General features: G+C 55.9%; 1 protein-coding gene across 5 annotated transcripts; it reads right to left on the bottom strand.

Annotated features, from left to right (window-relative positions):
• Positions 1 to 2,812: 2,812 nt before the first annotated feature.
• SLC2A8 (solute carrier family 2 member 8) lies at positions 2,813 to 11,481 on the bottom strand. 5 transcript variants are annotated; one of them, XM_023628925.2, is made up of 10 exons: positions 11,253 to 11,481; positions 10,992 to 11,154; positions 10,299 to 10,505; positions 8,792 to 8,891; positions 7,310 to 7,509; positions 6,414 to 6,557; positions 6,206 to 6,314; positions 5,280 to 5,453; positions 4,729 to 4,874; positions 2,813 to 3,447 (listed from the first exon to the last, which is right to left on the bottom strand). In XM_023628925.2, the coding sequence occupies exons 1-10, from the start codon at positions 11,342 to 11,344 to the stop codon at positions 3,310 to 3,312; spliced, it is 1,473 nt and encodes a 490-aa protein (XP_023484693.1). In that variant the 5' UTR covers positions 11,345 to 11,481; the 3' UTR covers positions 2,813 to 3,309. The 5 variants fall into 5 exon arrangements, with proteins under 5 accessions (XP_023484693.1, XP_023484692.1, XP_070107532.1 ...); XM_023628924.2 differs by having other exon boundaries at positions 4,652 to 4,874; positions 11,253 to 11,458; XM_070251431.1 differs by lacking the exon at positions 4,729 to 4,874 and having other exon boundaries at positions 11,253 to 11,452.
• Positions 11,482 to 13,537: the final 2,056 nt, after the last annotated feature.

Below are 13,537 nucleotides of genomic sequence, written 5' to 3'. Positions count from 1 at the left end.
TCTGTGTCCTAATCTCCTCTTTTTATAAGGACACCTGTCATATCGGACTAGAGCCCTCCCTCATGACCTCATTGTACCTTAATCACCACTTCAAAGGCCCTATCTCCAAATACAGTCACATTCTAAGGTACTGGGGGTCAGGACTGCAACATATGAATTTTAGGGGGACACAATCAGCCCATAACGACCTCCGTCTTTATCTCCACTTCCATCATCACCATCACCTCCATCTCTGTCTCCATCTCTCGCATCTTTCTCATCTCTATCATCTCTCTTATCTCATTCTCTTCTCTCTTTATCAAACTCTTTCCCCTCCCCTCTCTTTCATCTCTGTCATCTCCCTCTGTCGTCTCTCTTCTTTCTCTGAATCTATGCCTGTAAAATAGCAGAATTACCAGTAAGCAGAAAACTGGAGACAACCTGAAGTTGATATACAGGGAATCTTAAATTCAACAAATATTTGAACACCTGCTCTTTGAGACACACCATGTCTTAGATTATCATGAAAAGAATGAAGAAAGCTTCCATTCCAAGCTAGTGGGCTGAACTTACACATTTACCTCCTCTTCTCTTCCTCCAAGTCCCACTGAAATGACAGGGAAGATAAAAGGGAACAGATCCATAACAGAACTGAAGATGGATAGGGAAGGGGGGGGGGCGTACACCAGCTACTGCAATGAAACCCCCTGGTTCTTCATGCCTAAATATGGACAACCAAACTCCCTAGATATTTGAGATAAACCAGCAGCGTAACAGAGAAGGACAAAGACAAACAGCATGATCAACAGATTCCAGAGGAAATCAGAGAATAGAAGACAACTTTCAAAAAGTTAAAATATGTAGTTTTATTCATAATAGTGAGTACTAAGTCCTGATGAGGACGTGGAGCAACTGGCACTCTCATACACTGCTGGCGAGGATGCAAAATCGTACAGCCACTTTGGAAAACAGTTTGGCATCAAAGACTTGTACACAAATGTTTATGGCAGCTTTATTCATAATAGCCAAAAATTGGAACTAGCCCAAACGTCCAATGGAATACTACTCAACGATAAAAAGAAATGAACTTGATGCATGCAACAACATGGATGAATCTAAAAAGCACTCTGCTAAGTTAAAGAAGCCAGACAAAAGGTCTACAAACTATGATTCCATTTTCGCGAAAGTCTAGAAGAGGCAAAACCACAGGGACAGAACATGTCTGTGATTGCGAGGGCCACAGCTGTAGGGAGGAGATTGACTGTGAAGGGACGTGAGGGAACATTTTGGTCGGGGTGATGAAAATGCTCTGTATGTTGATTGTGGTGGTGGGAACCCAGCTGTGTACACTTGACCTAAGTCATCAAATTGTGTACCTGTAACTGTTGAATTTTATGGTATGTAAATAATGCCGTCATAAAGCTCATTTTTTAAAGTGAAAATCTGTATCCTCGGAGAAACTCAAAAAGGCATTCCGTCAAAAAGCAAAGTATAGGATGCTATGAAAAAGAACAGGGATAAGATAGAATTTTAAATGATTGTCAAAATACCAATCAAAAGAAAGCTGGAGTGGTTACATTGGTATCAGACAAAGTAGACCTCAGAACAAGGAATATTACCAGATCAAGAAGGTAATTTCATGATGATAAAGGACAAAACAATCAGGAGAATGTAACAGTTCTAAATATACCTAATGACAGAGCTTCAAGGGGCTTAAAACCAAACCTGATAGAACAGCAAGGAGAGATGGATCCACATTTATAGGTGGAGATTTCCACAGCTCTCTCTCTATAATTGATAGAACAAGTGGACAGAAAATCAGTAAGGATGTAAAAGCCATGAATCACTCTGTGAAACGTGACCTCGTTGACATTTGCAGACACTCCACCCCACAACAGTAGAATTAGATTCTCAACCCAACCGATGGACCAGCACGCAGGCGCTAAGAATGAGAATGCAGATATGCAGTATTCGACACGGAAGATGTGCCCGCACGTGGACGTCACCTCACTTCTGGAAGGCCCCCAGGAATGTGGATTTTGCTCAAGTTGAAAGCTGTCCTGTGTGTTACTTAGCATACTTTACCAAAATCAGAGCAGCTGCTGCAAGATCTTCCAGAAACTAAACCTGGGGTCTGGCTCCCCCACCCCTCTGTGCTGGACCACACTGTACCTCCACTCCCCCGCTCTCTGGGCTCATTACAAGGCTTAAGAGAAGATGCCAAAGTGGGCACACACTGGGGCCGCACAGCTGGGAAGTGAATAAAGCGGGTTCCGGAAAGGGAAGTATGGTGTTCCTCTCTGTGTCGTGATGCATGAGCATTGGGAGAGAGATCTTCCAAGATAGAGCCAAATTATTAACGAAGTTACCTCTGGAAAAGTTGCGGCTGTGAATAATTATTTCATTATTTACCCAAAGAAATGAGTTAATTTTGTAAACTACTTAGAACAGTGCCTAGCAGATGACTAACTGCTAGAAAAAGAAATATATTAAATAAGTCTGTCTTCCAATTTTTCTACAATAAACATGTATTACTTACATAATGAATAATAAAAATAATTTGTAAAAGAATTCTGGCTCCATTAAGTCAATAGAAAAAGAAAGGCTTTTTTTTTTTTTGGAAACTCAACCAGATTTGATGACTAATTATCCAGGGGACTGAGCCCAAGGAAGGAGAAATGACCTCCAAGTGCCAAGGGTAAGCCCGGCTGACCACGAGAAAGGCAACCCATAGATGTTCTTGGCCGGGCCCCGTTCACGGGAGGCCTAGTTTATGGGAGGAGTAGGAAAATGCCCTTCTCGGACTAGCTCACACAACGAGGCCGTGGCCTGATTTTCTGAGTCAAAGCTTTATTTGGCAAACAAAAGACCTTCCTATTAATGCAGCCACATGAGAGGAGAAACTATGGCCAGCATCACTCAGTCTCCAAAAGCACCTCCTCCAGAAAACGAGGAGCCAAGAGTCCCTTCCGCTGTCCCTTTGGCGTCATGATGGAGACAGCTCCTGGCGGGCTGACCACAGGGCAGTGAAGCCCTCTGAGATGTCCCCTCCTCCGCGGGGGCAGAGCAGCAGCAGGCACCGGATCCAGGGGATGGGAACCTCACACCCATGGTTCACTGGGCTTCGGAGAGCTGGGCAGGAAGGAGAGACCCCAGAGGACAAGGCTCCGAAGGCCTGTGGTCCTGGCTCCTGGCTCCCTGGGAATCTGGGGCAGGCAGGGGTTCCAGGCTCCGGATGAGGCCTAGCTCAGAGTCACAGGCGGGCTCCATCCCCTCTGAAGCTCAAAGCCGGCCCAGCTAGGAAGGACAGCCCCTCACGGGAAGGCGCTGTCATCGCCCCTCAAAATGGGCTGTGATTTGTTCCAAAGTCTTTCCTTTGGTTTCAGGAACACAGAACAAAGTGAAAAGGACACTGAGGATGCAGAAGGCAGATGCGAGCCAGAAGGCACCGTAGGGCCTGAGCACCTCCTGCAGAAAGAGAGGAAAGGCCATGTGTGGAGGCAGCAGGAGGTCAGGAGCCCTCACACGATCGCGAGCCGAGGCCCAGCCTGCCCTGCCCAGGCTCTGGGAGTACAGGAGGGTCTGGCCCAGTCATCTAGAAGCCTGGGCTGAGCACTGTCCACGTGTGGATGTTCTGTGGCTGGGGAAACTGAGGCTCACTGTGATGAAGTGCCTGCCCCCAGGTCAGAGACCCACTATCAAGTGACAGCCAGGCTCCTGGCCCCAGACTCCAGGATCTGACTCCAAGGCCCACAGACCTGCCCTCTACCCTCAGCTTTGGTCTTGCCCTCTGAGGTTCCTGCCGCCAGAGGAGGCTCTCTTCCTGGAAAGGGCGAGCTATCAGCAGGCTGAGATGGGGCACTGTGACACATGGGGGGACACAGGGCCACTGGCATGGAGGGAAGAGTGAGCAGCTTCCCTGGATCAGAGCCTGTCCACCCTCCCAGCCCAGGCCCAGTGACCTCCCACGTGCCAGAACCAAAGCCCCTCCCTTCTCAGCTCGGCTTCTCTGGGACCTGGGGACTCCTCCCCGCCCTCCTTGAAGCCCTTCTTCTGGCCTCTCAGACACTGTGCACCCCGGGGTCACTGTCAGCTCCTTTGCCACCTCTGTGCTCCTTTGCTACTGGTCCCCTCCAAGCGCCCAGCAAGTAGTTTCCACCCCTAGGCCTCTGTCCTGGGCTTCCCGGAGTGCTTCCTGCTGGGGCAGCCCTGCCTGGGGGGGCCCAGGCCCTGCACAGACGCCAGGCCAGCTCCAGCCGTCCTCATCTCTCATGACCTGCCACCCCTTACCCCAGCCCAGCCTCTTGGTGGCTCGTTCTCCCACCACTGCCCACTGTTGTCCCAGCCCTTGTCATAAAGGTGACCCTGTCCATCTCATTCATTGCTGTCTCTGGCACCTTGAAGAGGCCCGGATGTGGTATGTACCAGGAGACCTGGGGGAATGAGTGACTGGACAAATGGCTTCTGAGCCCTACTTCCCTGTCTGTGTTCCCAGCGTCCAGTGGGGGAGGCCAGCCCTGCTGTCCTTCTAACAAGACAGTCTGAAGGCTCCTGAGTGGTCACAGCCTGGGTTCCTTGCCAGCCCTGGCCTGTCTGTCTCCCCCACACCCCTGACCAAGACAGCTGGTGTCCCAGGATGGTGGGGTCTCAGCCTGCACGCAAGGGCACTGACCTCAAGGTCTTTTGCAATGAGAGTAATTCTGAAAAGCGCTTCTCCATTGAGGGGAGTCCATCAGGGCCTGCACTCACCATGAGGCTGCTGAACTCTTTTGTCACCAGAAAGGCCATGAGCCAGTTGGTAAGGACGCAGACGCCAGTGGCCAAGCCCTTGACGTGCAGAGGGAAGATCTCAGACATGAGGAGCCAGGGGATGGGTCCCCAGCCCACAGCGAAGCCTGTGGGAGCAAGACAGGCATCAGAGCCCACAGAGGCTGGACCCCTGGGGTGGCTGCAGACCCTCTGGGCTGAAACCTCGTGGGGCTTCCCAGCTTTGGGCTGAAGGGGTCTGGGCCCACCAGCCCTGTGCCTTCCTGTTGTGAGGTCTTGGGCCAGTCCCTTCACTTCTTACGTGCCAGGGTTTTCTTTACAGAATGGGATGACGATGGGGCCTGTCCGGAAGGGTATTATGGGGATGAAGTGAAAGGAGCAGAGAAGGGCTTAGCTTGGTGCCTGGCATGTAGTCAGCGCTATAAACACAAAGGTGGGGACCTATCGTTGGAGAGGTGAGGCCAAGTAGGCTGGACGTGCTGGGAGCTGCAGGAACCCAGTGGCAACAGGGCATCCCCAGAGCCCCCTCTCACCGATGATGAAGAGGCACACACTGCCCACCGCCAGCCAGGCCAGCCCCACACTGGCCTCTGCGGGCTCCAAGGAGACAGGCGCCAAGAGGTCCATGTGCGAGGAGTTGCTGGGGGGACCCTGCGTCAGCTTGAAGTAGGCACCAAAGGCACTGGTGCTGAACACCATGATCACACCTGCAAGCGGAGGGTGGTGGTGGGCAGGGCGCTGGGGGAAGCGGCCTGCAGCCCAGGCACGGGGCATGTGGGGCTGGAATCCCAGTGCAGTGTGGCCATAGTAACGTGGCCTGGACACCTCTGAGAGGGGCAGTGAGCAGAATCTGGGAGCCCTAACGGGGCAGCACCCACCCCAGCCTGGCCCCACCAGCCCCGGCTTGGACTTCAAATCTCAGCAAACTCCAAGAAGCTCCCAGAAGCTGACCTTCCCTGGCCCGAGGAAGCAGGAGCTACAGTGACAGTGGCAGCAGCACTATTTTAACCCCCAGGTCCCTGATGGTACCAAGTGCTCTGCGGGCCTCAGCACGTGCGGAGGGCCTCATGTGGGTCATCTCCTGATCATCACAGTTTCACAGAGAGGAAACCGAGGCTCAGAAAGGTCAAGTCATTTGCCCAAGAAGACCACAAGCTTCCGAGTCATTTCACCTCCTGGACCCTCAGTCTTGTCGTCATAGATTGGGGCCCTGATGGCGCCTTCTTACAGGTTCATCGTGAAGGTTGAAGCATGATGTGGTGACGCCGTTAGCACAGGCCTGGTCTGCAGCCAACGCTCAGTGAGAGCTCCCGTTAAATCTCGGTCTTGTTCTCAGGATACTCGGCTATCCTCCTCCCGCAACGTGGTGGCCTCAGCAAAGACCCTCTAGCCTGTAGTGGGGAGCCTGGCCCGGGCCACCCCACTTGCATAGGGCTGAGTCGACACCCTCAGGCCTTACCTGACAAGGCCAGGAGCAGCCTCCGCCCAGCTCTGTCCATGACAAGGGCTGCCACGGCCGTGAACAGCACCTGGATGATGCCCACGATGACCGAGGCCAGGCTGCTCTCCTGGGGAGATGGGCCAAGGTGGGTCAGGCAAAGACCCCAGGACTAAGCCCCAACCACATGGCATCCAGATGAGGCAGGTTGGGGCAGGAGCCTCTTTACCTTGAACTTGGCTTCCTCAAAGATGGTCTCTGCATAGAACATAACAGCATTGATCCCCGACAGCTGCTGGAAGGCCATCAGCAAAATGCCAATGGCGAAGGGCTTGTAGATGCCAGGATTCCTCAGCTGGGCCAGGTGGAAGTCCTGCTCAGAAACAAGGCACCAGTGTTTCTCTCTACCCTCTCCCGAGGGGCACCCTGGCTTTGAGCCCACCATTCTAAGGCCTGGTGGAGGGAGTGAGCCTCAGTTTCTTGTTTTGACCCCACCTGGGCCTCAGGTCCACAGACAGATCCTCGCATCACCTTAGCCTCCCCAGTGGTAAGGTGACAAGATCCTCACCTCCCTATGCCCCTTCCTGATTTGGTGGGGGAGCCACAAAGGTTACAGGGCAAAGAGCCCCGGGTTCCAGCATCCCACCAGCCTCAGGCCTGGGCCTGTGCTGAATGCCCTCCCCAGGCCACTGAACCCTTACCACCATCATGTACATGCTATGACTCCCAATCTACAGATGAAGAAACTAAGGGTTACAGCTGGGAAGGTCACACAGCAGGTAAGTGACAGGGACTCAACCTTCTCCCCTGCCCCACAATTCCGCATTTACAAGCTAAGTCCCCAAGTCTGTGCTTGCATTGCCCTCGGAGCCGCTCGGCCTTTCTCTTCCTGGGATGGTGAGATCAAGGCTCAGGCATTCCCAGCGATCTCCAAGGCTGGACCAGCCAAGCAGGGGGCTGGAGCAGGCCTGTGCTCGCTCGCACACAGGCCAACACTGCCCGCACACCCACCTCGTGTGTGTGTGCGCTTGCAGCCTTGAGAACAGGCTGTGCTGGCCTCCCCTGGCTGCAAAGGGGCAATACCTCACTGTCCCCTCCCCCAAGCCCTGGCTTCTAGCCCCTCACCTGGTGCTCAGCCCTGACAGGGGGCTCTTCCCAGCCCTGCTCGGAACCCCACAGGAACTGCAGGGCAGCCATGGCTTCCTGGCGCTTGTGCTGAGTCAGCAAGAAGCGTGGGGTCTCGGGCATGCAGCACATGAGCAGCAGCATGAAGGAGGGGGGCACACAGCCCAGCACAGCCAGCCAGCGCCACTCCAGGACCCAGCCTGCAGGGGGATGGGATTGTCAGACATCAGAGCCAGGGGGAGCCAGCCTGGACTTTCTCGGGGAATGCCTGCCCCCTCACCAACCCCAGGGACTCAGCTTAAAGGATGAGACCTCACCACCTCTGCATGGCTACCCTCGTGTTTGTTACAGACATTGTCATTATCATTGTTGATAAACGTTGTAGAAACGATGGTGGGTACATCATCTTGTGAAATTTGCTCCATGAATATTTACGTAACCGTTAAACAAAGAACAAGGCGCTCGCTATGTATTGACATGGCGCTGTTTGTCTAAAAGGAAGGGGTGGGAGAATAAATGCACGTAGACCTCATACATGCACAGACTCTCTCTGCAAGGCCACCAAGAAGCAGGTGAGGCTGCCTCCTCCAGAGGAAGGGGGACAGAGTGGGGGAAGCTTTTCACTGACCACCAGTCGAGCACAACTCACAGAAACTGATCAATGCAAGTGCGGATTATGATGAACTGGAGGTAATTCTATGGGCGTATCGACACCCACGTGTCTGTCCCGAATGTCAGTGTCTGTGCACGGCAGGGGCTCTGGCACACTGCTGGCCCCCAGGGCAGCCAGATGCTGGCAGGACTCTGACTGAATCAGAGTGGGGGTGGAAAGTGGGCACTTTTCACGTATCACTTAATTTAATCCCTCAATAGCTTTGGACTCGGTGGGGTTATCTCCAATGAAAGGGAATGTGAGGCTCCCCGGGCGGTGTGACTAGGCCAAAGCCACACAGCTAGTGAGTTCCAGAGGCCGTCCTCCAACCTGGGACTGTCCGATTTGAAGCCTGCCTTCTTTCTGCCCCGGTTCTGGTGAAAAGGCATCTGCCTCCGGAAGCTTCCTCATGCTGGCCCCAGCTCTGACCCTTGGGTCCCCTGGGACCCACCTCCTTCACGCTGTGAATCCAGTACTGATATTTCTGTGGGAGCCAGGCGTGGGCCCTCCAAGCTCCTGGGCTCAAGATTTTTGGGGTGCCCCATCACCCCTGGAATCCTCAGTTTGTCATTACACAGTAAGCTACCGACCTAACCAGTCAGCCCTCCCCACATCCCTGGAATGGGCTGCTGCCCTAAGGAAGATGAGGACGTCACCTCCTCCAGGTTTCCCTGGAACTTAGTCACAAGACCCACAGATCGCAGGGTCTCAGGGAGGCAGTACCTGACCTTGGGCAAGTCTCTTGACCTCTCCAAACTTCGGTTTCTCTATCTATAAAACGGCCACTCGGCCATTAACAGGGATCAAAAGAGAGAAGGTGAAAACTCTACCTGCCAGGTAGGCTAGGAGGATGCCTGTCACGACCATCAGCTGCACACAGGAGCCGAGCAGCCCCCGCACTGCGGGGTAGGCAATTTCAGAGATATAGACCTGTAGGGAATTAAGATGAGACTTTACCTGGGGTCCAAGAGTTCTTACAACTGAACAGCCTCAGCCATTCAGAGCTGAGGGGAGCCCCGACTGGAGCTGCTGCAGGCCTATTGGGCCCCTAATTGCAGGTCCCAGGTCAGCAGACCCCTCCCCACACCTCCCCACCCCCCACCAAGTGGTCTGCAGCAGGTGTTTAAAGGGGATTAAGGGTATACACGTGGCTGCTGTGTGCGTGTATGGAGAGGGCACAGAAATTTTCAAAGTTTCCTTTAATTATATGCATAACCTTGATAAAACGCAGATTCGGAAGCAGTAGGTCTGGGGTGGGGCCCAAGGTGCTGCCTTTCTAACTAGCTCCGGTGACGCCCAGGCTGCTGGCCCGAGGACCACACTTTGCGTGGGGCCCTCGGAGTGAAAGCAGGAACTCTCCCCTCAGTCTCCACCAGCGATGCCACTGCTCCCTCTGGGCTCAGGGGGCCAGAAAGGCCTTGCATACTTCTAGGTTATTCCACACCTTATGCTCATGATTCAGACAGGTGTGTTTTTGCCCAGTAAAAAACCCAAAAACATAAAACCCAACCCAGCTGCTGCCTGCTGCCCAGCAAATTCGGGTGAAATGAATGGCAGGTGCAAGGGGTGACCAGGGAGGGCCCTGAGCCACTGCTTTCCATCTTGACCACGTTGGGTGTAGCTGGTTGATCATACAAGCACGTGGCCAGCAGCAGTCCACTGGTCACCCAGCCACGCCAGCTGCCAGGCCCCCGTCCTTCCACAAGCCAGGCCAGAGCAGTACGAGCAGTCTTACTGAGTCCTCACAACCACCACACGAGGCAATGCCATTATTCCCATTTTACAGGGGAGGAAACTGAGGCGCGGAGAGACGCTCTGCCCTCGCAAATGGCAGAGCCGGGATTTCACCCAGGTGTGTACAGCCCCAAAGTCAGCCTGGACAGGGCTGGGTCAGGAGACGGTGAGGGGGAAGCAGCTGGAGGTCTGGTTTGTGAGGAGTGAAGGGGACACGCAAGTCCCAGCCTTTGCTCCTGAGGACAAACCAGAACAGGATTTTCCTGCTAAACTGTAGTCAGTGGTCTGAATGACAAGGGGAGATCTTGGCCATACTGTGAGGCTTCTGTTGCCAGCCACAGATGCTATCTCATTTGGAGAGCAAAAGAGAGGCCCACTTAAATGGCACAATCCTGGGTTTGAGTAACAGCTTTACCACTGACTGGCTGTGCCCTGACAAAGGACCTCACGTTTCAGATAAAGCAGATAAGGGGCAGCGGCCAGCCTGCCAACCCAAGCCAGCCAAGAGGGGCCAGCCAGCCAAGAGGGGGCAACCAGGGAGAACAACGCCCCAGGTCTGCTCCTTCTTCGCGGTCCCAGGGCACAAGGCTGGGAGACACTCACCGGGGCCACTAGCGAGGCAATGCCGCAGGCCAGGCCGGTAAGGAGGCGGCCACCGAGCAGCATCCACACGTCCTGGGCCGCGGTGATGATGGCAAAGCCGGCCACGAAGGGCACGGTGCAGAGCAGGAGGCTCAGTTTGCGGCCAGCGCGGTCCACGAGCCAGCCGCCCAGCACGCCCCCCGCCGCGGCGCCCAGGGTTACGATGGCCTGGGGGCGGGAGGGGCGACCGCCGGGTGAGCAGGGGGCGCCAGGGGGCCGCGACCGGACCTGGCCCTCCACCCCCAACCCCCAGCGGGCTCGGAGGGAAGGGGATGGGGGTCCCTGGATGGAGGATGAGAAGGCGACCGCTGGCAGGGGTGCGGGGACGTCACTGGTCGGAGAGTCTCAGTGCCCGCCCGAAGCAAAGCAGAGGGAGGGTCTAAGCGCCGGTCCGAGGTGGGGGACGTGGAGGGTCCCAATGACCATCGTGGGGGAGGGCGCGGAGGGTCTCAGTGACCATAGCGGGGGAGGGCGCGGAGGGTCCCAGTGACCATAGCGGGGGAGGGCGCGGAGGGTCTCAGAGACCATCGTGGGGGAGGGCGCGGAGGGTCCCAGTGACCATAGTGGGGGAGGGCGCGGAGGGTCCCGGCGCCCGTCGTGGGAGTGGGACGAGGAGGGTCCCAGGCGGGGTGGAGGGTGAACCCAAGGCCTCACCCCGAACCAGGATGCGGCGGCGGCGTCGAGGCGCGGGGCCGGGGGCCCGGCGCGCTGCAGGCTCGGGATGGCGGGGGAGCTGTAGCCGAGCGCGAAGCCGAAGCTGAGCGGGCCCAGGGCGGCGGCGAAGGCAGCGAGGAAGACGCGGCGGCCGCGGGGAGCGCTGCGGGGACAGGGCGGTCGGTGAGCGGCGCCGGGCTGGGCGCAGCGGGAGGGCGAGGCCGCACCACCGGGGCCGGGTCCCCCCGTCCGCCGGCTCACCTGCCGCCGGGCCGCCCCAGGAGCGGCTGGGTCTCCTCCGGGTCCTCAGGCGTCATGTCCGCGGCCAACGCCTGCTCCGGCCGCCCTGACATCTGAACTGCCACAGGCCCCGCGAGTGCTGCGGGCCACAGGCCCCGCGAGCGCTGCCGGCGCCGGCCTCTCAAGGCAGAGCAGGCCAATGTGCGGTGAGGGGCGGTGAGGGGGCGGGCAGAGCGGGAGCAGCCAATGGAAACGCAAGGCGGGGTTAGCGTCTGCGCTGGGAGACGCCCTTCAAATCAAAGCCGACCAATGGAAGCAAAGAGCCGGTCGGCGAAGCGCGCTGGAACCGCCCCTAGAGCGGAGCTATCCAATGGATATGCGGGGCGGAGTTTGTACCTGGAGCTGCCTCTCGGCCTGGATCACAACCATCCAATAGGAGTGTGGTACGAGCCCGGAGGCGGGATCAGAAAGCTGCCTCGAGCTGAGCAGGCCAATAAGGGTGGAGGGCTTGTGCCTGGAGCCGCGTCTCAATCGAGCTTCAACCAATGGGGCTAGGAGCGGGACGACGGCGGAGCACGTGGGCCGCGCCCGGGACCTTCCGCACCTGCTCCTGGCAGCTGCAACTGTCCTCCCTGGTCGGGTCTGCGGTTCCTGCTCGGTTAGCCGCTGCCCTGGGGCCTGCGTTGGAGGAGCCTGGCCCACCTCTGCCCACTGAGAGCCGCAGGGCAGAAGGTCTCCATACGACTGTCCTGGGCTGCTCTCTTCTCGGACTCTGAGCCTGGCCCGGCGCTCCAGCGGGGCTGCTGGGGGCGGAGGCGTGGCCCTGCGCGCCGCGCCCCACCTCGCCGGTCACGACTCGGGGCCCCCGGATTGCTGGCGGCTACGGAGCCGACAACGACTGGGGCCTCCAGGTGCTGATGACCTGTGTGTGTGTGTGTGTGTGGTGGTGTTGGGGGTGGGGGGGGTGCTCCCCATGCCGCATACGTGTGACTCATCTGGGCTTAAATGGTGAGCTCCAGCCTCCCTAAATTCCATTCACTTCACAGGTAATCCTGACTCTTGAATCTTTTCATACCTCCCCACGTTGAGACCCGGCAGATGTTAATAGCCAACCTCTCTTGCGCATCCAAATTACTGCTGGAGATGAGGATGATGAAGTCAGGGCTCTTTAGAATCTGGCCATTGGTACCCAACACCCTCTGGGCGCAGGCAGCTGCGGTGGAGTGCTGTGTGATTCTAGAAAGAACCAGGGCTATGAGAGTAAGAAGCTTGGCTTTGAATCCTTTGCTGGACTTCTGTTTCCTCATCTCTAAGTGGGGATGACAGTATCTATCTTCCAGCAGAGTTTTGAGTAGGGGCAATGTATAGAAAGGACCAAGCACAGCGGAAGCCCTCAAGTCCTAGCCAGTGTGATTAAGATAGTTTGGGGGCCGGCCCTGTGGCCGAGTGGTTAAGTTCCCACGCTCTGCTTTGGCGGCCCAGGGATTCACCAGTTCGAATCCTGGGGGCAGACATGGCACTGCTCATTGGGCCATGCTGAAGGGGTGTCCCACATGCCACAACTAGAAGGACCCACAACTAAAAATATAAAAATACATAACTATGTACGGGGGGGGGGGCTTTGGGGAGAAAAAGGAAAAAAATAAAATCTTAATTAAAAAAAAAAAAAGTTGTTTCATCCAGTGCTTAGGGGACGGCCCCTCTGTGCTTCCACCGCATCTTGTGGAATTCTCATCAGAGCAGTTATGACTACTTTGTGACCACCTGTTTACTACTCTCCATCCCCCAGTGGACATCACCTTGTCTTCTTCTGGACAGTGGGCACTCAGTGTTTGCAGAGTGGATGAATGCCTCAGACTGCGTGGGCGGACTGCTGCATGTGGAGAGGCTTATGTAGACTGGATGCGCCAGTGAGCCCAGTGAGCGCCAGCCAGCCCTCTGAGCCAGGGACGCCTGCCCTCTGGCTGGTGGTCTCCCTCTCCTTGAGTATGCAGCGTTCACACCTTGGCCTTTGTAAGCAGATGCCGCTGCCGGAGCAGCCTCCCGCCCCTTTTATAAGCTATGCACATCAGTCTGGTTAGTAGGGCCCGCCTCTTGCCCTTTCTACATTCACTCCTCACAACTGTGACTCTTGTTGAATCCTGGGGGGCTCTGATGCTGCCAATTTCTTTGGAAGAATGGTTTTATGCCCTTGGTTTTTCTATTCCAGGCTGAGAAGCAAGAAAGTTCAGGAAAAAAAGATGATGGGAAAAACATACATATAAGGTCAAAAAGCTGACAAATTAGTTTAACATGAAAAACACCAG

The sequence above is a fragment of the Equus caballus genome, chromosome 25 (assembly GCF_041296265.1).
Source record: "Equus caballus isolate H_3958 breed thoroughbred chromosome 25, TB-T2T, whole genome shotgun sequence".
NCBI classification, from domain to species: domain Eukaryota; kingdom Metazoa; phylum Chordata; class Mammalia; order Perissodactyla; family Equidae; genus Equus; species Equus caballus.
Note: the sequence above shows the minus strand (reverse complement) of the source record. Positions and strands in the feature narration are given on the sequence as shown.